Consider the following 25,792-nt stretch of genomic DNA (forward strand, 5'->3'; position numbering starts at 1 on the left):
ATCTGCAGAATTAATAGAAGATCCAGAAGTAACCCAACTGGAGAAATTTCAGCTTATATGCAGGCAGATCAACAGTCACATGGATCATTTGTGGATGGATTGACAATGGTACACTATAGCATTAGGGAAGCTTCCAATTCCACCCGTCTGCTTTGAGCTACAATGTCATCAACATGGCGGAAAGACCTACTTCCAGCACATGCAAAATGCAATGATGCCATCACTACATACTCATGTCAAAAAACACAAACAAAAATAAAAACAACACAAAAATCTCTCACTCCAAGAATAAAATGAAACCAATGGAACAACTGCAGGAAATAGGAAGTTTAGGGTGGAGGGTGGTGACAAGCTAAACATGAAACACTGCACCAACCAAACAAAACCTCAACTTACAACATGACATTACAGCCACAAAACCAATGTATGTTCCACTTGACCTATATAGCTCAAACGAAGGCTACAATGCCAAAAAACCAACAATTACAACTCCGAAAAGTGGAATCTAACATTTCCGTTGACCTATATAGCTCAAACGCAGCTTACAATACCTAATGACAAACTACTAATTAAAAAAAAAATAATATTAATAAAATTTCACACACCTACATAACTCACAAAATGCCACACAAAACAAAAACCTAAACAACTCAAAAGCCTCAAAATCCCCATAGTCCCTAGACCAATTAAAACAGCCAAAATACCAGAAAAAATTACACACACACACACACACACACACACACACACACAGAAAACGACGACCACAAAAGTGAATCAGACCTAACAAAAATATCAAATGCACAAACAAAAGAAAAAAAATAGACATAATAATTCACTGAAAACAAAGCAAAAACTGCCAAATCCACATTACAACACTGATTACCCAGACTTAAGTAAATCCACTCAAATGAACCAAATAGCACATGTTAAACTCAACAAGTCAACATCAAACACCAGAGGGCGCCATAAAAAACAACACGATGTCTACAAACATGAATCAACTAAAAACACCATTCTATAGTGACATCACACACCACAACACTACTATGTCACAGGTTAAAGCAGACAGGTAGAATCTGGTGCTTCCCATGACATCTGTCACCCTGTAGTGTGAATTGTCTTGCATGTTACAGATATATTGACAGTAAACATGCGCCAAAATGATAAATAATGTCAGTTCATATTTATTTCGCACTGCTGCTCAACAGCAAAGGAAGCAGTGTGCTCAGACTACACTTAACTTCACCAAAGTTGCTGGTTCTTTGGTCATATGCCTATTTGATAAGAGCAAAGAAAACCTTTAGGAGGATTTCTATCTCAAGCCTTCAGGAGGATTTCTGTCTCCAATACAGGTCAGTGAATAGAGCGTACGGTGATGGTGATTACAATGAAATTATTGCTTCTGTTACCCACCTTGAACTATGCGCAACACACCTGACTCCCTATGGCTATACTGCAAAGTACAAAATATTAAGGTTACACTGTGTTAATCATAATCATAAGAATAAATCTGATGTAAACATTATACCACGTATTCTTCTGCTTTTGCTGAATGTCATTGGATTTAGTTTCACACGGAGCGGAAGCTGAGCTGTGTCCAGTACAGTCAAGTATGATCAAAAGGATACACTTTATGTTGTGTTACACGCACATAGACTGAGCGATAATGGGGGACAACAGATTTACTGGCACATCTAATTTTGACAGCACGGACCTACTAGCTGATCAAATTAACATGCATTGATGTGAGCGGTTGCAGTTCAGATGTAAAAAAAGAGACAAGCAGAGAAAGAATATAGCTTCAAACATCCTTTAATTTTTAAAGAAAATGAAATTATTTTCAGGAAGACACTAGCACTACCACATGCTTCTTAGGTGACCAGACGGAAAGCACAAAACACTCTTGTTCTCACCTAAAACAGTATTCTAAGTACAAAGAAGAGTGATGGAACTTGCTAACTTAAACATAGGGTAATTTTTCTGAGCAAGCTGTGTGTGACACAAAAACATACTGAAAGGATCTCACTGCATTGTTAAATACTGACACCACTGAAGGGATTAATTACAGTCAGTCGTCTGCTAACTCTTAGTCTTTCCTTATCTGAACAATTAAAATCGCTCAAAAGAGGAAAGGCCGCTGGTCCTGATGGGATACCAGTTCGATTTTACACAGAGTACGCGAAGGAACTTGCCCCCCTTCTTGCAGCGGTGTACCGTAGGTCTCTAGAAGAGCGAAGCGTTCCAAAGGATTGGAAAAGGGCACAGGTCATCCCCGTTCTCAAGAAGGGACGTCGAACAGATGTGCAGAACTATAGACCTATATCTCTAACGTCGATCAGTTGTAGAATTTTGGAACACGTATTATGTTCGAGTATAATGTCTTTTCTGGAGACTAGAAATCTACTCTGTAGGAATCAGCATGGGTTTCGAAAAAGACGGTCGTGTGAAACCCAGCTCGCGCTATTCGTCCACGAGACTCAGAGGGCCTTAGACACGGGTTCACAGGTAGATGCCGTGTTTCTTGACTTCCGCAAGGCGTTTGACACAGTTCCCCACAGTCGTTTAATGAACAAAGTAAGAGCATACGGACTATCAGATCAATTGTGTGATTGGATAGAGGAGTTCTTAGATAACAGAACGCAGCATGTCATTCTCAATGGAGAGAAGTCTTCCGAAGTAAGAGTGATTTCAGGTGTGCCGCAGGGGAGTGTCATAGGACCGTTGCTATTCACAATATACATAAATGACCTGGTGGATGACATCGGAAGTTCACTGAGGCTTTTTGCAGATGATGCTGTGGTGTATCGAGAGGTTGCAACAATGGAAAATTGTACTGAACTGCAGGAGGATCTGCAGCGAATTGACGCATGGTGCACGGAATGGCAATTGAATCTCAATGTAGAGAAGTGTAATGTGATGCGAATACATAGAAAGATAGGTCCCTTATCATTTAGCTACAAAATAGCAGGTCAGCAACTGGAAGCAGTTAATTCCATAAATTATCTGGGAGTACGCATTAGGAGTGATTTAAAATGGAATGATCATATAAAGTTGATCGTCGGTAAAGCAGATGCCAGACTGAGATTCATTGGAAGAATCCTAAGGAAATGCAATCCGACAACAAAGGAAGTAGGTTACAGTACGCTTGTTCGCCCAATGCTTGAATACTGCTCAGCAGTGTGGGATCCGCACCAGGTAGGGTTGATAGAAGAGATAGAGAAGATCCAACGGAGAGCAGCGCGCTTCGTTACAGGATCATTTAGTAATTGCGAAAGCGTTACGGAGATGATAGATAAACTCCAGTGGAAGACTCTGCAGGAGAGACGCTCAGTAGCTCGGTACGGGCTTTTGTTGAAGTTTCGAGAACATACCTTCACCGAAGAGTCAAGCAGTATATTGCTCCCTCCTACGTATATCTCGCGAAGAGACCATGAGGATAAAATCAGAGAGATTAGAGCCCACACAGAAGCATACCGACAATCCTTCTTTCCACGTACAATACGAGACTGGAATAGAAGGGAGAACCGATAGAGGTACTCAGGGTACCCTCCGCCACGCACCGTCGGGTGGCTTGCGGAGTACGGATGTGGATGGATGGATGGATGTGAACTCAAGAAATACAGTTCTGGAACTGCCGTCTGCTATGTTGATAATGAGCTGATCAATAACAGAATCTATGAAGCCACCAAGGCATCACATTTTCTCCTTCTCTTTTATGATATGCCATTCTACATCCCATCAGCGTTCAGCAGTGACGAGTGAAAAACCTGTGTGCATTAGTTCCAGTCTGGCAACTTAATCTGGTCATTTCTCAAGACAAACCTCATAACTTTGCTCCAAATCATTTCTGTTGGGTTCATATTGTAACTGTACAACAGGAAATGTAAAAATGTAGCCTCTGTATGGGAGTGCCTGATGCTGTGAAAATGATTGTTTTCATGTTTCTATGACACTTATCCTTCCAGCTCATGTGAGACTACATCTATGAGATAAAACAAAGGACATAGCCAAAATAATGAGTATTTTGTTTTTCAGTTTTGGCCTAAAAAACTTAAACTGCTTCATTTTAATTTTATTAATAATTTTTCATAAAATATCAATAATTAAGAATTTACATTTGAAACGAAAACAGCAATTCTGCATGCATTATAAACGAGAAGATGTGTATTATTCACAAAAGAATGTACATGAATTTTACAAGTAGGAGATGAAAGATTTCAAATGGGGGGGGGGGGGGGGGGGGAGAGAGAGATTGACCAATTCCTGGGCCAGATCTGAACCAGCGATCCACGAGGTGAACCTTATTATCAATTTAGTACGGTAGCAATTCCACTGTACATCTAATCTCTATTTGTATCTCAACAGTATCAAATACAGTCCATCAGAAACCTTCAAAGGCAATTTTTTCTGTAAATTTATATAAAAAATGATAAGAACAATCTATTCTCGGCACTCTTTAATCGTGTTCCACAAGCATGCTTCACTATGAAGCAGGAAGCAGCCTTAGCCATTTTTATACTGCGTATTAGCAGCCTGACATACAGAGTACTTTTTAAATAAAAACTACACAGTTAAAGCATGATTAAGAAAAAACGTTGACGGCTGTTAATACATTAGAACATCTTAAAAGTTCCATTGAATGTAACTTAGTAATTAGGTATCTAATACATAGGTAGGACCTACTTCCAAAAGCGCAACACTGTCAGAGCCCATGTGCTAAAGCTTTTGACTAATTATGGTGTTTGTGTTCATTTATATCAGGTTTATTATTATGATGAACAGATTACAGTGTCAAGGCATCACTTACGGCCATGTCAAGAAGAATTAAAATAGGATGTGTGTTTAGTGTAGGGAAAAAGTATACAAATTACTTCAGAAAATCTTATCTATTGCACATTACAACTGTGGAGGAACAAGTTTTCTAAACACACAAAAATTATTAAGAAAGAAATGATATTTCCCTAGTTTTGGCCAGTAACTTGCTACTTATACCAGCATATAAGACAACATACATATGTATATAAAGTAGGTAAAAGTTACAGCAATTGACTAGAGTGGTAAAACAATTAATTGTTAAATATTGGCTTAGAAACTACTTAAATCACCACCCAGACAAGCACTTTTCCTATGCATGTCAATGGACCCATGAAAATTTGTTTTCAATTTAAATGTGTTTAAGACAAATTTTATGAGCATCAAAACTTTTATCAGAAAGTATTTTCATAAGAACAGCCATTGTCTAAACTACTGGCGCCGTCCATTCTTCCTCCTCTTAAGAAATTGTTGCCCCGTCACCTAGTTTAGGGGGTACATGCGCTGATCACGAGAAAAGTACATATTTTTGAAGGTACTTTATTTCTGAAGATACGAGCATAAAATGCAAAAAAAACTTTTGCTTATTGAGTTCAAAAGCCCACATGTAAAATTTTAGAAATGTCTAAATGAATGCCAGCAAAAAATGACATTTTCCTGATTTAACATTTCTTTCTACAGTCCCAGTCAATGGAGCAGCGACAAATGTCGCCATCTTCCCCTGTAGTTTCCTCCATCTTCATCCCATTGTACCCAACACAACTCCTATTTTCACACACCATATCATACTTCAAAAGACGTAGTTGCCTAGCCCATTGATACAGCTTCGGGTGTTACCCGTAACATGGTATAAATCTTCCATTACAAAGTCACTCTGGAAAATTTCTCGCCATTTTGGCACACACAGTAATATGCGATACCTAAAAACAGACAGCCTCAACAGGAAAATTTAGCTTGTTGGGCGCACTAATCAAGATACATAACTGAGAGCAACAGGGACATGTACCATATGCAACATTATGCAAAGCCAGCATTAGCTATCATAGTTAGGATGTATGAAACTGTAAGCGTTACCTATGGGCAAGGAACTCTGATGAAATATATTAAAGTGTCTGCAGCATACTGTCATAGCAACACAAATAAGTTGGCGAAAGCACGCAGTTAATTGATTTTGTTTTCATCCATATGAAAATAAGTACTTTTTTGGTATTCCGTGCAAATATATGCTTATATCTCCAGAAATACATGTTTCCTTCAAAAATAGGTATTTTTCTCGCGATCAGTGCATGTACCCCCTAAACTGCGTAAGTGTCTAAGAAATTAAAAATCTGTCCTTTCAATAAGTTTCAGCACAGAGATTTTCCTTAATAACTGGAACCCCCGTGTTCCAACAGTCTATAATCCCCCGAAGATTCTTATGGAGATAAACTAGAAATTTTAATAGTACGTGTTTCTCGGAATATTGTAGTTTCTTTACATTTAAAACTTTATTCCCCTATGAATAGTTTTCGGCACTTTTTTAACTTTGCTGGGAGAATACTGAAATCCTTATTCTTTGGCAGTCTCAGTATCCCTATAAATAATGGCCAAATATCTCGAGTTAAAAAATGTCACATTTTCATAGTTTGTACTGCATATTACACTACGTTAAAAGCATAGATATAGTAAAAATTATGCATCGGACACCCCTTGAATTTTTCAGTACTGCGCAGATCTAAACATTAGGCTTCACTACTGGTCAACCCAACCAAACTTATCTTCCAACCTAACCTAGATGTTGGGGTGCACTACAGATCAGTCTGTCATACAACTAAGACTTCTGGGCAAGGGAGGTCCAATACATAACTTTAGCGGATAAAATAATGCGAGTTGTCACGGCTATAAGCTACTATCAATTAGTTCTATGTTGTTAATAATACACTATCATAAGGGTAGGATGGGTTGATATACAAAACACTTATAAATTCACCAACTACATCAAAATAATTGTAATTGTATTAATGGCAAAAACTGGAGCCTTGACCCCTTCTGTGGAATATAAAATTTGCTGTCAAATTGCTACAGTGGCATTGAATAGTTGCTACTACTTTCTGACATGACACAGCCCACTAACCCTGTCCATGACAGTAGCTCTGCTAACTGCAGTTCCATCATTCGCACAATGTAGGCATCACAGCTACAACTGCTGGCCTACTATAATACACAGTCCCTCAAATATACAATCTTCCTAGAAAAGTGCCAAAAATGTAGCTAGCAACACATGCGTAATTAATGTGCAATATTATCCATTGTAAAACTACAGGAATATGATTTCAGCTAAAAACGTTGTAGAGCCGCAAAACGTGCTTCCAAGAGCTTAACAGCACGGTGTAGGTGTGCCACGGCTTCTGACCAATCATCGCGTTTGTGTTAGTTTACATCCGACTTATTCTCACGATCAGAAAACCACAGCTACGAGATCTACGGTCCTCAATAATTGCGTGGCCTGTTTCTTAAGCACTATGATTTTAAGCATAAATTTTATAACAGTAAACGAAACAGTCAAGACTTACCAAGAATTGGTCCGTACTTCCCAAACCTTTCTTCTATATCTTGCTTTGAGACATCAGTTGGCGGTATATTTCCAATAAATATTCTAGAGTTGACGGTTGTCGGATCAATCATCATATTGTGAACATCACCTTTCATCACCTGTTCTCTGTAGCTCATATTTACTGGCGAAATGCTGAAACGCCAAGAAGACGTATCTACACGCTTGTAAACACACGTAGCTTTTCCTTGTTTATTCGAGTTATTTCCGAAAGCAAAGACACCCGGTAACTACAAAAACTTAAAATGGCTTCTAAGCGGTGAATGCAATCGATTATCAAACACCCTTAAATTACTACCTTCCTTATTTGAAAACGGCAGTAAACACTCACTCAGCTTTCCCGAAGGTTGCACAACTTTTTATTTCGACTGCTTTCACACCCCACAACAACAAATACCTTTTACAGGCCTCTAATTTGGACCTACAAACAACGCTTTACGGAACAGCATTCCAGAGATTATATGACATATCTGCGCGCTGAAACAGAAGTTCCACTGTGCACAAGGGCCAGTTATTACTCACAAACTTCACATCTTTACAAATAAATATCTTTGGAATAATTAATGCTAAGGATAACGTACTGAAGCGCGATTTATGTTCATGTGTTTCTTGAATCAGAAACAAAGTAAAATTATCAATTATTCAATAGATTTATTGACAGAGGTCCTAGGAAATACTAGGATATTGTAGCGGCACAGGTGCATACCATATATGCCGGAATTTCCACTCATCAGGATGGGTACAGGCTAATGTCGACGTATATCTGCGTAAATGCTAATACCTATACAGCATAAAACATGTTGAACAGTTGATTCCTCATTTTTCATTTTGGACTAACGACCAGACTTCGATCAGACACTCGAGAATTATTCTGGTTCTTTCCAAACATGGTATATGGATGTCAAGGTAGTGGCACTGCGGCACTTGTTGGTTAGGTCAGTGATCTCTATAGAGTATAGTCTGTAGATAGAGATCACTGCTCCAGCTGTGAAAGTTATTACCGTCTGATATTTGGAACGACACTAGCGCCCCTAGCGACTGAAACCAATCCTCAAGATTAATGTTTCTACTTAATTAACAAAACAGTTATTATATTTTCGCGTTCCGTGTATTAACAAATTACCAAGAGACATGACTTATTGGATAATAAACATAAAAACAGCTGAATCTTACTCATGCACGAAGAAATACTTTGGATTATGTGTATAATTGCAGTTTACTCCGCTGAAAAGAGAATGAAAACAAATACCGTATATCATGTATGAGAAGACGTATGGAGTCTGCTGATTCGCTCATTCTTCCATCCCACTCGACTTACTAATCGGGAATATGTTTCTAAATGTAATTACTTTTGCTTTAAAATGGAATGTGTGGCAGACTCCTGGCGTTTGTGCTAAGATATAGCAACAATTGTGGAACTGGTTTCTTCGGTGTTGGAAAACAGTTTATTGCTTTTGAGGTTTTATTATCACGTCTATGTGGCTTTTCCAGTTATAGTTGTGGTGTCTTATTTGTCACGTTAATTAATCAAAATATAGCATTCCATACAAGTTTCCTATGTTCCTAATTCACTGATTTGGCTAGAAATGTAGAGAAGAACAGTTTACGTTTCTGGGTAGGTATGCGATTTCTTTCTGCAAAAGGTCAGCCCTTCTGCTGTTTGGTAATTTTTTTCGTAAATTGACATTCTTCTGTAACTATCTGTAGGTTACAAGAGCACTCTGTCTTCAGGACACAAGTGGCCCATCGGGGCCATCCGACCACCGTGTCATCCTCAGATGAGGATGCGGATAGGAGGGGCGTGTGGTCAGCACGCCCCTCTCCCGGTCGTTAAGATGGTTTTCTTTGACTGGAGCCGCTACTATTCGGTCGAGTAGCTCCTCAAGTAGCATTGCGAGGCTGAGTGCACCCCGAAAAATGGCAACAGCGCATGGCGGCCTGTATGGTCACCTATCCAAGTGTCGGCCACGCCTGACAGCGCTGAACTTCGGTGATCTCACGGGAACCGGTGTATCCACTGCGGCAAGGCCGTTGCCAGGTTAAAAGAGAACTGTGAATAAACTGCGCTGTAATGTACCGTTTCATACATGGAGGTAAAAAAAAATAGCCAGGTCATCTGCCCTGTCGTGTAAGGGAAGGATGGGGTAGGAAGTCGGTCCTTTCAAAGGATCGCTCCCGGTAATTGCCTGCAACGATTTGGGGAAAACCTAAATCAGGATGGCCGGACGCGGGTTTGAACAGTCGTCCTACCAAATGCGAGTCCAGTGTGCTAACCACTGTGCCACTTCGCTTGGTTTTTCTTTTGTATACCTGAATTATTGTTGCACTGTTTACTTTCACTGTAGTGGTTTTATTTCTGTCTCTTGACTTTAGATTAGCCTTACTTTACTCAGTGTTTGTTCTTTCTCTTCTTTCCTGTGCTTTTCATTGCCTTCCAAATCGCCAACGATCTGACATTCGAGCCACACAGTATGTCAGTGGTCCGTCTCCGCACAGCACACAGTTACGTAACCGCGTTGATTGTCTATGAGGCAGCGTCTGGTGCCCCAAATTCTCTCACCGATTATTATTAGTCATTGTTCTCATTTCGTCCCCCTATAAAACAGATTCTGGCTAGAAGAGCCGGAGAGAGCAGTCAGGTGTGCGTGTGTATGATTGTATGAATCATTACTATCATTACTAAAAAGTTACTTTCGTACATGTTAAAGCAAAATATTCGTTTTAAGGGGTCTTAAGCGTTTGAGACCATGTGTGCTGTGCTTCCTTTCTGAAGATGGCTTTGGTTGAAAATTTATGTGGACTCTCTTTTCGTTGTGCCTGCCCTGTGCTTGGTGTGTGAGTAGCAATCTATCCATTTCACAGTATAGTTATTTCGTCATGAAGTGTGTTGTAAATAAACCGCTGCGCTCCAACAAGAACAGTGGAGATGAATAATATGACATTCATTACGCCACATTAAGGTTGTCTGTGTCACAAACAGGTGCTGTTACTGTAATGTAATTTGATGGGTAGAAATTACTGACAATGTCTACCTGCCTTAATAAATAATCAGTATGAAGGCATATTAAAAAGACTACTGATGTCAGTATGTAATGACTCATCTCATATCATTGCGGAAATGATACAAGGTACATGAAGTAAAGTAGCTAACTATTGGTATATCACAAAGTGCGGATAGACTTATATACTTTGAAAACCCCAAATTGAAATTCAAAAGCAAAGTCAAGCAAATGATCAAAGTAGAAGCACATTCAAATTGTGCTATAATTGGTTATTCCTGAAAAAATGACAGAGTTATTGTTGGAAAGGTAGGCCTACATCTCCCACCGGTTAGGCTATCATTACCAAAAAGTTACTTACGTACAAGTTAAAGCAAAATATCCATTTTAAGGGGTCTTAAACGTTTGAGACTATCCCCTGAACCACATTTTACAGCATTCCACAATGCTGGGAGATGTTTAAAACATTATATCGTTTTTTTTACCCTTAAGTTGCTATCATTGGCCATACTGAATGACACATCACAGGTAAGAATTCAAAGCGAGAACATGGGTAAACTGCAGTGAGAGTATGGCACTGACAATCTAATACAACAAGAAGTCTATTCTTCACGGAGGTATTACCTCTATGCCGTTCTGTTTCTTTTAGATTTCAATAATAATTCACTTTGTTGACATGCGCGAGATACGACAGCAGCCCTTGCTTCTTTCCCCGTTGCACACATTTAGGGGCTAACGAAGAACTCGTAGGTAAGTTTTTTGCAAATATGAGCATTAAAAATGATGTGCATACTAGTTGAAAGCTGAAAATGCAAGGAACAAGCAGCAGTACCAGTAAGCAAACAAGCATTGGTTTCAGAGTTCCAGTTTCATTTGCTATCGATACAAGATAAGAGTGGAGTTAAATGAATTGTGAAAGCGTGCTTTTCACATCGCCTCCTTCTGATTCTGATTAACGGAAATATAGCAGTAAAAAAACAAGTTTCGTTAACGAGGCCAAATCTGTCATATTACTAGTGCAAATACGCCTTCAAGAACAGAAAAACGTTCGAAATTGCCTGCCTGATACTACGTTATTCATGTTACCTCTATAAGTTGTAGAATTTAAAACAGTTGTTGCGCGCACACGACAGAAATAATGAACACGAAGCATTTGTAAACAGTAGTTCGGCTTTTGTTTTGGGTACGCCGCAAGCCCCGCCCACTCTGGTTTCAAAACAACGTAAGTCTGTAATGCCACCTTCCCTCTTTTTGTATATCCATGGTTTCATACCTTCCAGGGCCATATATATCTAAATAAAGACAAACGTACCGATTTTTATGGCACTACATTCGCTCCCTATTGTAAAAACTAATGTAATGTAATTACAATAGCCACATATAAGATACCTCGACTTCATTGTCAACAGAATGGTAAAGATGATGCATTTACACCTGTGCGACCTCTCTTGCGCATTTGGCGCAAGCGACCGTTGCACGAAGATGCAAGGCGGTGAATGCAAAGTCACGCATGTCTCTGAAAAGTGCGCACGGGTCATACTTTACATGCGCAAAGTTGTCATTCAGTGCGGTGTCTGACGGGAGCGGTTGTAAATGGGAAATGCCTTTACGGTCGCTCCCAGCAGCTACCGCGCTGAGTGTCAACTTTGAGAATACAAATAATACACAAACCAGACGAGGTGACACGTGCCTCTATTTGCGTGTCAGGTAAGCACAGCCGCAAGGCACACAGATGTAAACGCACCTTTATCCTCGTCGCACAAGAATTACTGCAAACGTGGAGTATTTTGACGTCACATACAATATCGACAATCGATAGGCCAAGCGCCGTATTTATTTTGGCATATTTAGCTCTGAAAACGTATCACTAACACATCACCATTATAATTAAATGTCTAGTGGGAGACAGTCGACAGCCTCGCAGCCTTTGCCTCTCTGTCTGACAGGGATGCTCCTTGTAAACGATACTGTATGGTGTAGCATTAGAACGGTTGTTTTACAGTCTGTGACACCACCTCACGGGTTGCTCTATTGGTGGTATCGTTTTTAGGTGTACTGTGTATGCTGATGATCTGACGTTAACTTTTCGTGACGAACATGATGTCCACAGAGCGAAGGATTGGTTATCCGCTTATGATGAAGTTTTGAGGAGCCATATAAATGTACACAAACCAGTAGCGTTGGATATTGGCACTGGATGATACCTGCAAACGTCGCCCCATTCAGGCTGTGGCATAAAATCAGCTGTCTTGTTATCGACTTCACGGACGACATCCAATGCGCTATGACCCTTAATTAACAGAGCCACTTGCAACGTATCTGTGCTGGACTTGTGGATAATCGACTCCGTGTTTTGGATCTTCATCAGCGGATCTAACTTGTTGATGTCCATCAGGCATCACGAATTCCACATCTAGCGCAAACGCTACCGCTGCCTAAAGACATAGCGTCATGGCGGTGTTCGGTTCAGTTGTCAGCGCGGGAATGATATTTGAGGTTCGATACGACTCCCTCACTCTTCCTACAGAATGCGGCGGAGTTGGCATTGTCAATCTACATGATCGAGGAGTGTCTCAATGGGTTGGTATGCACCTCAAGTTCTGACACTATCTTCCCTTGACTCGCTGGTGGCGCCTACTGAGATAGCGGCGCAGTTTTCCTATTTTGGGAGATTTTATCTGGAGTATAGTTATCTATGGGACGTTCTCCTTGCTTCTCGTTTACCAACAGCCAGTGCCATCTTCCGCACCCCAATTCTCCGTTAGTCGCCTAATGTCGTCGAATTGGAAAGTAGTATGGCGCACAGTGAGCTCGAAACACTAGACCCAAGCGTTCAGACGTACTTCGATCTGGTAGGTGACGGCAAAAAAGTAGGATCCATCGTACCGATTCGCCATTACGTGTGAACAACAGCTGTTAGAACACATACAAACACCAGCTACACTGTGGGCCGGCGGAAGAGATAAGATATTTTGTGCGTCAAATTTTGGCTCCCTTTTTATGAATGTCGCCGCTTATGTCGATTCGTGCACCGTCCTATATCTGGACGCTGTTTATTATAGGAGGACGAGAAACAATGCTGTCACGAGGATCAGACGTCACGCGACTCATTATTTGTTTGGAGGTGTTGTCATACGACTCAAGGAGTTTTGGGACTATTTAAACGATTGTCTTTGTACTATTGTGAAGAATTCTAAGTACAACCAATACTTTTAGAACTTCCTGCAGAGCATCTTCTACAATCCGCCCTGTAGCTAGGTCGTTCTTGGCAAGAGATAATTTTGATGCATTCGCACGCAGAAGATTGAAAAGATGACGGTGCCTGCACGACATTACGAGAAGACATGCCATGAAGATGGAGCGGCGGCGTCCGTGAGCATCGACGCCACATGTCCATCTTCGACAAGTGTTTGCTTTCTTTCTTTCACGCAAGTAGTAGCTATCCCTTCTTCTTTTAAAATCTTGGTGACAGGGGCAGGTAATGGAAAAGGCGTCCTCGTAAAGTGCGGAGCACTGGGAATAAAGAGATAATTGAACTTCCCAACTCTTCTATCTCTTTTGGGAACCATCATCGGCTGCGATGACATGGGGAGTGGAGTGGTTGCCTGCAATGCTGGCGAGAGTTGTCCAGGACTGGGCTCGTCATCTATTGGCTGCACGGTTTGGGAGGATTGCACCAAGCCACCCCACCCCTCATGTTTCTCGTCTCGTCGCCTGAAGCTGGAGTCGGCATAGTCCCACACTAGTTTCAGTCTTTCCACTGATCCTTTGCTGAGGTTCCCATTTTGCAGAGTGTGAAATGCGAGTTTACTTCACCACCAAACCTGGTAGGGTCCCATGTACAGCAGCTGAAGAGGTATCCACACTGTCCCTGTGCGCAGCATGACGTACAGACTATCATCACATTGTGCAAGGAAACAAGTTGTGAGCGATGATGCACAGACAATGGTTGTCCAATCTTTGCCAAGTGGATCTGAATGCTCTGTACCGACAAGTGGACCTCCATTTGGTCTGACAGCAGTGCAGAAGTAAGAAACTCTGCTGGGATCCTTGACAGCTCTCCATATACTATCTTAGCCACAGCGGCGCCGATATCAGCCTTGTAAGTCGTCCGTAACACCAACAGTGCAGAGGAATCGCTTCAGGCCAACTTTCTCGATGGCACATGAGAACTGCTTTCAGCATGCAATGGTGTGGGCCCAATTGTGAGCATCTTTCCTAACCGACGACAACACGAAATGTTCCGTTACCATCTTGACAGTGGTCATTGCCCCGGGTTCGTCAGACTGCGCGCACTGTCGAACACTACCTTTCAAACCTGTGGTGTGATACAGCGGCGCGCTGCCTACCGAGAGACGTTGCACCATAACTTGACACCACAATGAGGCACTTATAACTCCTGGAATCGCAGGCTTGAAGACTGATCTGTCAGTAAGTGTTGCAGTTCATGATTTGCCATTTGTAACTTGGTGAGATCGTCGTACTTCAGGATCGCAACCACGTCGCACACAGAAGAGGTAGTCAGCCAGTATGTTTTCAGCATCCTGAATACGTCGAACATCCGTCGACGGACTGTCGCAAACACAAATTTGATGTACCTGAACTGTCAAGGCAGCACTTATTGCTTGCGTTCTGGAATTCCGATACAAGCGGCTTGTGATGTGTGTAAATTGTCCTTGGACGGCCTTCGACATGACGACAGATGTGCTTCACGCTCTCAAAATTGTCAACAATTCCCTATCGTACGCGCACCACTTTGTTTGCTGTGGTAGCGGCTTCTTTGAAAAATTGCAGGCTAAATGGCGTCAACCACCATAGTGAATGGTGTGACTGGTACCGGGTGACACTGCTTGCTCAAGACTGTACTGTAAAGCGTGGAAGGCCTTGTCCATCTCTGAAACCCACTCCAGTAAATATTTAGTGTAGTGGCCAACAAGAGCGTCAGTAAGAGGTGCCCGAATAGCCGCAGTTGCAGGTAAATGGCAGCAGTAAAAATTCCCCATGGCTAACAGCCATTGCAGTTGGTAATTCCACGGATGTGGCAGCTTACGCAACAAAGCCAACTTTTCCTGCACTGAGGCGATTCCATGACGTGATACTCTACAACTGAGAAAGGTCAGTTCACTTTCATCCACCATACATTGGTAACCTTTGCCATATCTCAGCCACATGCCTGACATGTGATTCTGCAGTACCCGAGTATATCACAAAGTTGTCGCGATACCGAAAACAAAATGCCAATCTCTACAGCACTTGGTCTATGCACCTTTGATGGGTCTGAGCCACATTAAACAACTGCACAAGAACTCGAAAGGCCGGAAGACGTGATCACTGCTGTCTTGAAGTGCTACAGGAATCTGATTACAGACGTTGCAGCAATCCAGGACTGTAAAAACATCAGCGTCGGTCGAAGCATACATCAATTCTTGAATATGTGCAATAGGGTATTTGTCTGGAATGGTCTTGGCATTTAATCCTCAGTAATCCGTGCAAGGAGGCCATGTACCATCTTTCTTTTTAACCAAATGTAGTGGAGAGGCTCAAGCACTGTCTGAACACCCTATGACATCAGAATGCAGCGTCTCTTCAAAAACTGTTTTAATTTGTAGTGTTTTATCTGGTGCAGTTCTATGTATGCGTCGCGAAACCGGCAGCTCTGATATCATATGTGCTTTACACTATGCAGTTGCGTCAGTATCTGTAGAACAGATTGCTGATGTATATTGCTGACCTAATGTATCCGAACTTCTATGGAACTGTTTAAAATCCCACTGAATTTACCACTGTTGGATCCACTTGTGAGTTGGGTTGACATAAATCCATCTAAAGCACAAGATATGAAAGGGAATCTGCTCATAAGATAGGCAAGGAAAGGTCTGCCACTACAAACGTTCACTTGAAAGGAGTAGCAAAACCGAAGTGAATTACCAGCTCCTTGCAACCCAGCGTTCTGATCCTAGAATTATTGACAGCCGCAGTGTGTTACATTGCCTAATGGCTACCGCTGAGAAGCAGCTCTCCAATCAGCCTGATGTTGCTCATACTTTAAGTAACTGGGCTAAGCATAGACCTGTTTAGAAAAGAATAGCTCGATGCACTCATAGGATCGAGTCACACGTCTGTACTTTCATGCCCAGCACCTAACTAGCTGCACTGAAGCTGTGATTATACACTAAAATTTTCTATTCATTGGCTAGTATTGTGAAATAATAAAATAAACAGACACAATAAATAGTGATAAATGAATAATTAATAAAAACTGATGTAGACGACAGAGAGTTATATTGAATAATATTTATTGCAGATAATAAAACACAGATAAATGGAAAGTACAATACAGACAGAAATAACCATATTAAATGCAGTTAAGATGCGTTGAGAAAGTTATGAGAATGGTAGAAGAATCCAAAACCTAAATAGTCATCCAAGATGCACATCCATTTTGTAATCACAACACACGAAAATTCACCAGCTAAAAATAGTAGTGAATGTCCAATATATGATCATCTTTGAAACGGTCCTTTGGTGGAACCAAAGAGATTCAATTTACCTGAGCTTTGAGTGCCTGGAATGTGGCTGACCAATACGGTAGCATGGTGCTCCCCCACCTCGGCGGAGGTGCGAGATGACCTAAAGAACGGCCATGTTTCAGCACTCTGGCGCTGGATCTTGTGTTGGTAAGACCTGTCTGAGGTGTGCTCCACAAAGACAAAAGAGTGGAGAGAATGGTATGCATGTGAAACACTTAAGAGTAGTTTGGAATAATTATTTCTCTATTTCAGGAACTTTTGGGGGGAGAATTAAATGACATGCAGGTAATATTAAGGGGATCATAGTAACCTTCAGAAGTGACCAACGGTCACAATGAAACCACATGCTGCAATAAGTTGAAATACTGGCGAGTGCTACTACTAAGTAGAAATATTTGCGAGTGCTAATACTAAGTTGAATTACTGGCATGTGTACTATAAGTTGGAAGCATTTAAAAAATGGCATGTGCAGGACTTGAAATTAGAGACGAGCACTTCCATGTGATGAGTACTGTGTGAGTCTCGATCTGTGTATGAGACAAAGCATAAAGAGAAGTACTCGTTCAAGGTATCAGTTGAGGACTCGCGTGTGTGATGAATATGACCTTAATATTAGTTTATTTTTCCGTGTGACGCATGATTCAAACTCTAATACTCTGAGAGAGAAGCAAGGTGAGTCAGACGTCTATCCAGCAACGCCACTTGGCTTGCATTGCACAGGAAGACGTGCATATATCCTCCAGAGTTCGTAGTAGGAAAGAAAAGTTACGAAGTGGGGCAGTGTCGTGTGAAACTGGAATGAATACTAATTGAAATGGGAAAGCTGAAAGTGAAGGGATTCTAACGTTGTGACCATTCTTTGTGATGTATTATATGTCGCCAGTGTGATGTATTTCATGTAATTTAAGTATGTGTCGTTTGCATGGGAGAGTAGCAATATACGTTCAGAGGCAGTGGGTTATGCCTGTTCCTTTTTGTACCGCTCAGTCTGGAGTAAATTTTCGTGATGGGTGTGAGAGTCGAAGTGTGAGATATAGCGAAAGATCCACCATCCTATCCAGAAAGTGCTCTGTAGCGTTAGATAATTACGAGACCATAAGATAGAGAATCACCAATGTAAAGCCATGACCACTGGGCGGAATTTCTCGTGTGTAATTGTTGTATAAAATGTAACGGTGTGTTTTGGTTATCTTTGAAACATAATAGAATTTATCAGATAGTGAAAAGAAAAACATTGGTGACCTTGTTCTTCGAATAGTATGTAGTCATGATATCCAGAATTTATAATGTGTGCGCCAGTCATGTTTAGTGCGATGGCCACATGTTGATCAAAGCCATTGGGTAAGAAAGAAAATGTTCTGCCAGTGCGTAGTGAACAATCAGAGTTGTGTAAATTACTAGTAGTCAGATGTGCGTTATCCGTTTCCGTTGCGTAATAATCAAACAGGAGAATAATTTTTAGCTTAATTGTGAGTACTAGAGCTCATAATCAGTCGTTGATGTTACTCGAAAAATAAGAATAAATCCACTCGCTTGGCAGACCACTCATCTTGCAGTCCTGAGTGCTTGATGCCACTGTATGAGCAAGGTATGTGGGTGCCTCTCACAATATATGAGGTATTCATGCTGTATTCATTTGCTATGTTATTGTGGGGAATATGATGCTCTCACACACTTGCATAATGAAAAGGTATAGAAAATGTAATGAATCAAGAAATTAAATAGATACAGAGACGCAGCTTTCAGGGATGATAGCTATAGTGCAATGCTATCATATGATATATCCCTTCTATGTCGGGATGGAATTGCGGTTAGAACTATACATCCAAGTTGTTTCTGCTCGTCTCGCAGTGTCCGCGGGCACCAGGAGGAGTGGTGACGAGGGGGTCGGCGACTGGAAGTCGTGGCTTAAACCTGTCACAAGCGGCAGTAACAGAGAAAATTTGCAGTTGGCCGCATCTTGCCCATAGCACTGAGCACAAGTCCCCCCAGCCCTCTGGATAGCCTGAACAGTAAACTAGTCAGTATGTTGGTAGAGTGGTGACGGAAATGGACGTTTGCCTTGCGTGAGAAGATTCAATACGGCGAGTGTCAGCGTTGGACAGCTGTTCCCGCACATGTAAGCTGATCGGTTCACAGCTGGGCGGCCATTGTGACAGTGTCTCCGGCAGTCGGCGGGCGGCGCGTGCCTCGCGCTTGCGAGTGTGGAAGGCTTTCATCGCCAGATACGTATAGAGGAAACGATGTGGTGGAGGGAGGTGGTGGTGAGTGTTTTAAGCGACCTATTTCATTCCCGTAAATTGTGAAACAACTTATTTGATAGGGTAGTGCAACTGAATTATTTTCCGCCATTTATTCACATCGCAAATGGGCGAGGTCTCCCTCAGTCGCCAGCATTAGCCAATAGGAATATAGCATTCAAATGGCTCTGAACACTATGGGACAACTTCTGAGGTCATCAGTCCGCTAGAACTTAGAACTAATTAAACCTAACTAACCTAAGGACATCGCGTACACCCATGTCTGAGGCAGGATTCGAACCTGCGACCGTAGCGGTCGCACGGTTCCAGACTGTAGCGCCTAGAACCGCTCGGCCACCCTGGCCAGCATACAGTATTCTGAGGAGGGATAAAAACCTCCCTTTGTGTGTTTGGACAGATTGGTTGTCACACAAACAGGAAGTAGCCACTTGAGAGAGAGCGGAGGCGGTTTCCCAGGCATCAAATATCAAAGAATTGTCACTGGACTGGCCATTTGGTGATGCTGAAGGTGTTCTCTGGTTAGGTGAATAGCGAACTACTGCTCAGTGTGCGTTTGGCTGCCTTTGTGATTGCGTGGGTTTGGACAACGCATGGAGGAAGGTGCTTGTGTTCTCAAAGATCTTTTCATACAACCCACCCTATATGTGGCGAGTGCTTCTGAAATTTAATTACTTGATTTGCTTTCATCTGTCTATGCATACTGAGATGGACCATTTAACTCTTTGTGATGTGAACACCAGACAGTACTTCCCTTCGATGTCACTTGGGGCAGTTGAATCACACCGCAAGTCGTCCATGATCGTGGGCACAAGGCTTCCAGACACCCTAGGAAGCAGACGTGTTGTCATAACAGTCCCAGTAAAGTGCAGTAATGGAGTTGTTTTTCTAGCACCATATATCTGCTCAGAGATGTTAGTGGGTGTGTCTTTTAAAGTTTCCATTTGTGATATTCATGTTAGATGGCGTTTTTTGTGAATTTCGTAGAAATAAACGTTCTGCGAAGACCTCTATTAGTGACGTTTTTTGTGATATTGTTGTTCCCACCTTTGATCTGTAGCACTTAATCAGAGTTGGATATTATGTCTGATGTTTATGACAGCAGAAACGTAGTGCTTTGTATCATCTGTTATCTGCCCATACAACCACATAAAGCGTTGCTATAACCTGACTCTTTGTTCAGGGATTAGTGCCACTTCTAGTCTGTGAGCTGTGTGAGCCGGTGCTGTGTGCTGGCCTCTCTCCCGATTTGCATCCACAGCCATACGTGAGGCAGCCAGCATGTCTGCTCTGTGGTTGGTGCGAAGATGCAATCAGAAGATTTTTTTCGCTGGATATGGGTAGTGATGGTGGAGGAGGGTGCTTGTCTAATCATGCATCAGTGCATGCAAGGCTTTGGATATATGACAAGTGTTTTTCCCAGAAATTGCAATATTTCACTCAGTCAATCAATCTGATGAGATATTTCCCACCAAATATACAAGCGATCACATAAAAGTGCCTCAATAATTTTGGGAAACCCATGGGTTGTAGGATCTATGCAGTAAGGAATTTGGCCGAACAGCACCACTATCCACCAGTAGGATGTAGGTGATGTCTTAAAAGTGGAGGTACCGCAATTGAGTCATTTCCCACCAGGGAGGAACCTTATCTTCCACAAACTGATTAAATAAAGGATATGAGCAATATGTCATTAATGCTGATTTGAATTATGTGTTGTAAAATCATTCCTCCCCAGCACACACTGAGACTTTTCTCTGCCAATTTCCAGGAGTATGAGAGGTAGGGTGGGGGAGGTGGGGTAGGTTAGGAGAGGGCTGAGTGGTTTCCGAGGATGGGAAAAGTGGCTGAGATCTGATCAAGCGTGCCTTTTCCTGGAGGAGTGGGGGTGCGAGGTGGGGAAGGTGGGGGATGGGGGTTTCTGAGAAGGGTGGATTATCCCCAGGGGTCATAAATAAAAATCCTTATGTGGTCATAACCCACTTAGTAGAACAATAGGTTCAGAGACAGGGAAGGGAGATTTAATTAATTAGCATATCAGCTTCATATCAAAAGTGTGCTAGGGTCCCCTTTACCATACTACTCATCGGTCAACGATGTGCAGTCGTTGCCATGTTCCCATAAGTTTCTGTTGAACCCCCGACTGACCTGCTAGAACAGGTGGTTCTGCAGTCTTCTCAGGTACATTAATATGGCACTGTGGTCCGGGAACTACTGCTAGTTGGTGTTTTATACAAAGTTCGCGTTGATTGGAGAATCCGCGGTCCATGGCGCTTATTGCGGAACGCTCTTACCATCTAGATAATCACACAGCCTCCTGCATTTCGTAGCCTGCAGCCTAGTCTATGATACCGACATACGGACAATGCGCTGTCTTGAACTTGGGTGCGGTCCTGAGGTGGCGGATTATCAGAACGCCGTGGCTGCGACTGTCTGTCTGGACCCATCAGAAGCACCAACACGTGCAACTGGTCGGACATCTTTTCCAGTGTGGTTTGTAGATCTTGACCATATCCGGCCTTACTCGGTGTTCTCCGAAAAGACGCCGCCGCGCAACATCGTGTATGTTCTTCTGACGCCTCCGATGACTGATTACTATTTATAACATCAGTATTATTTGCGAAAACTGTGTAGACCCTCGGCGCGGTGGCTGATGGGAGGCGACCGTAAATGGGAAATGCTTTTAAGCTACGTTTTCCTAGATGCGGAAACTTACTGCAGCGTGCTGCGGAATACACTCGCATCTTCCGCTGTCCGACGTGGGCCGCAGGACACTGCGTGAAACGTTATCCCAGATGTGGGGCGGTGAGCGTAAAAATGTAAAAAATGAAAGCGATGTCTTTTCTTTTATAATTTGACAATTTGATGTGACAGAGTGATATGTGAACTACCTTTTAACACCTCTTTTTTTTATTCAGTGAAAGCTTTGTGCTGTTGAAACAAATATTTAAGCTTTTAAGAAACGTTGATTTTTCGCCCTACTCAATATTTACCATGCAATATCTCCTAAACCCTGTGTCGGTACAACAACAGTAGTGTATGTAGATAACGTCTGGAAACTTTCTGGCCAATGAAGTGAGTAATTGTGAAGCAATAAATTAAAATCTGACGCGGGACTTTTATCAAGCCAATATCAGAAATGTGATAAGCAACAAACTTTTTTCCCTTTAAGTTTCGCGTGTGTGTGGGGGGGGAGGAGGGGGGGGGGGGTTGAAAGAGAGAAAAAGTATCAGAAATGTTTGAATTTCCAGTCTGTTGCAAGTCAGTGGGTAGGAGAGAGCAGTGCGGCACGACCGTAGTAGCGGAGGTAGCAAAGGCCAAATGTGCAGAGCACTCAGTCCCTGATCTAAAAAGCTATTAATTTTGGCACTTTGAAAGCACATGGAAGTTAGGGAAGAGGAGGAAGACTATGTTATTAGGAAGAGTACTCAGGAAGCGCAAACAATTCATTCTTACATCTTGAAGAAGAAGGATTATATTGTATTTTAGTAAAACAAAGATTTGTTCGACGGTATGGAATGCCTGCACTCACTGCCTTATAATGCAAACGTAACTACGTATAATTAATGAACTGCCCAAGAACTATGTGATATTCTTGGTAGATGTCGGCGGTTATATCAAAACTGAGGGATTCATTATGAGGAGTGGATTCACTGATTATTACAACGGGTTGAATTTTAATCGTCGTTCACAATACTGCTCACAATAACAACATTCAACTCATAAGTATGGTTAATGGCTCAGTGAAAATATATTTACAACCGTGTTACATTGAAGTGACCGGAAACAATAAAAAGCGTTTATTCTTACTTGTTTCATTCATTATTTCTTCCGATTTTGCCAAAATTAACTGATTTCTCATTTGGTTTTTCAACTCGGTGCCAACCACGTTCCACATAATACGCGTTTCGGAAACCAAGACGATAAGCTGCTCATCCTCTGAGGTTTAGGAGCGGTCAGCCGACATTTCTGGTGCACGTTTCAATAATTAGACAGGAAGACCTAGCTTCAGGTGCGACTATACCTGTGCACGATACTAATACTGCAGCCGTCGTCTAGTAGTTCGCTGCTGCCCAATTCGACTTCTCCGAACTCCTCCAAGTAAGCAAATAGTTGCGATCTGCGGGACAGGTAAAGTCCGCAGTGGCTCTGCATTGTTTGCACCATAGAAAAACGGTCTGGCATCATTCCATAGTGTGAGTGGGGAACAAGCTCTCACACGCGTTTTACTCAGTACCTTACGGGAATATCCCGCAGCTATGGAAACGTAACTTAATTAACTTCTCATCTGATAGGAAGGTATACAGACAAATCCGCGGCACGGCCGTGGGCACCCACACGAACCTTCCAGTGCAAACCATTTTGTGAACCGTCTAGCGGAAACCTTTCTAGCCTCCCAAAACACCAAACCCCTGGTCTGAGATCTCCCGTGCCATTTCCCGTTACACCCCAATCCTCCCTCCACCCTCAAGAACCACCTACAAAGGAGTGTCCCCTTCAACACCCAGTACCACAGCGGATTCAATAACTAAACCACATCCTTCGCCAGGGCTTTGATGGCCTATCATTGTGCCCTGAAATGAGGGACCTCTACCGAAGATACTCCCCAAACTTGGTCAATATACCTGACAAGGTACAAACCCTTCGATGAATCAACAGGAAACTTACATGATACTTACGGGATATTTACATGATTTGACAGTTCTGCAGTACTGGTCTTGTATGGTGACTCATTTATTGATGATATTCCTTAATACTGTGAAGAAATGCATGTGATAAATGATGAACACGAATGGTGGGAAGCGAACAACGAAGTAATAAAGTCGCGGGAACTTAATGAGACATGGGAGCTGACAGAGTGCTGACCAAGAATAAGCCAATTGACAGCAAATAGGTCTTCAAAGCTAAACATAATGAATTGGTGAAACATATAAGCTCAAAATATAAGGCAAGCCTTGTAATCAAAGGCTATGTTCAGAGGAAGGGTTGTAATTATGATGAAATGTACGCTCCTACTGCATGTGTGGCTACATTGGGAATGCTGATGTCATCGTCAATGAAGAAAATCTATATATATATATATATATATATATATATATATATATATATATATATATATATACCAAATGGATGTCAAAAATGCTTTTCTGCATGCAGAACTACTTGAAAATGCCTACATGAACATCTGTCGAGGTGTCACAGGTCAAAGGAATCAAATGTTTAGATTAAAAAATGGATTGAAACATGCTCCTGGTACATGGAGTGCAACATTTGATTAGTTTTGTCTAAAGTACAGGACAGTCAAACGTTGACAGATGTTTGTATATGTTAAGTTTGGAAGATAGTGCAATATGTCCTCTGTTACATAACTATGACATTACAAATGATACGAGTAATCCTAATGAGACCAACAAGAATTAAAGGGCTTTGGAAAATTTTCTTGCGAGATATGGCAGAACTTAAATCATTTCTTGGCAGGATTCGAATCTGCGACCGTAGCAAAAGGTAATAGAAGTCGGTACTGCAAGAACGTGGTTTACTGGTGCAGAAACAAGGTGATAAACGATTACATAACTTTGTACGTAGGTGCGATGCTGAAGCGAAGTGTCCTGGCTGGCTGCACCTGATCAAATGGGCTGAAGCAGTCGCGGAGCTCGTAGACCTCGACAGCACTGGCTAGAGGGCGCTGTAGTCTGTGTCTCTCGTAGTGCCAACTTGAGAAAATATAGCGTGGAATCGTTGCTATCGATACCACACAAGTGATAAGAAATAAATTACAAAATACTTCGTCCTACAGTTATAAAGATACAGACAAAACTGAAACCGAGGCAGTGATTGGTTCGATGCTTCTATGTTCCATTCTCAAGCCTGGACGTGAAAACTTGGCATCATTTTTCGCAAATGACTGTAAATGACGTCCCATGTTTCGTGCAACCATCTCTCTAAAACGATGTGAAGTTTCACTGGTGGCTCTCTGATTTGATGGTGCATCTACTCGCCAACAAGGGAAAAGAGATGATCCTGCAGCAGCTGTGTCCAATATTTTCAACATCTTTATTTCTAATTGTCAGGTGGTATATTCGATTGGGGCTCATGCATGTGCTGTTGAGAGTCTAATCCCATTTAGAGCCAGATGCCGATTCAAAATATTCATGCCCAAGAAACCTACTAAATATGGTATAAAAGCCATGTACCTTACAGATGCACATTCTTCATTTCTGTATAATGCTTACTTTTATGTGGGGAAAGATAGTGATAGAGCAACACTATCTGTTGTTGTTGTTGTTGTTGTCTTCAGTCCTGGGACTGGTTTGATGCAGCTCTCCATGCTACTCTATCCTGTGCAAGCTGCTTCATCTCCCAGTACCTACTGCAACCTACATCCTTCTGAATCTGCTTAGTGTACTCATCTCTCGGTCTCCCTCTACGATTTTTACCCTCCACGCTGCCCTCCAATGCTAAATTTGTGATCCCTTGATGCCTCAAAACATGTCCTACCAACCGATCCCTTCTTCTAGTCAAGTTGTGCCACAAACTTCTCTTCTCCCCAATCCTATTCAATACCTCCTCATTAGTTACGTGATCTATCCACCTTATCTTCAG

The 25,792-nt window shown here is 41.9% G+C and overlaps 1 protein-coding gene across 8 annotated transcripts in view; it reads right to left on the minus strand.

Moving 5' to 3' along the window:
* The window catches only part of LOC126355793 (nuclear receptor coactivator 5), a 132,052-nt gene extending 123,663 nt beyond the window's left edge, over positions 1–8,389 (minus strand). For 2 of the 8 annotated variants that reach the window (XM_050006212.1, XM_050006206.1), the window contains exons 1-2: positions 7,734–7,906; positions 7,365–7,537 (exon numbers count right to left, since the gene is read on the minus strand). In XM_050006212.1, coding sequence (XP_049862169.1) covers positions 7,365–7,521 — 157 coding nt within the window. In that variant the 5' untranslated portion in view covers positions 7,522–7,537; positions 7,734–7,906. Of the gene's footprint in view, positions 1–7,364 lie in introns of all 8 variants that reach the window. The other 6 variants (XM_050006208.1, XM_050006207.1, XM_050006209.1 and 3 more) reach the window with 6 other exon arrangements.
* Positions 8,390–25,792: the final 17,403 nt, after the last annotated feature.

This window comes from Schistocerca gregaria, chromosome 3, assembly GCF_023897955.1.
Source record: "Schistocerca gregaria isolate iqSchGreg1 chromosome 3, iqSchGreg1.2, whole genome shotgun sequence".
NCBI classification, from domain to species: Eukaryota; Metazoa; Arthropoda; class Insecta; order Orthoptera; family Acrididae; genus Schistocerca; species Schistocerca gregaria.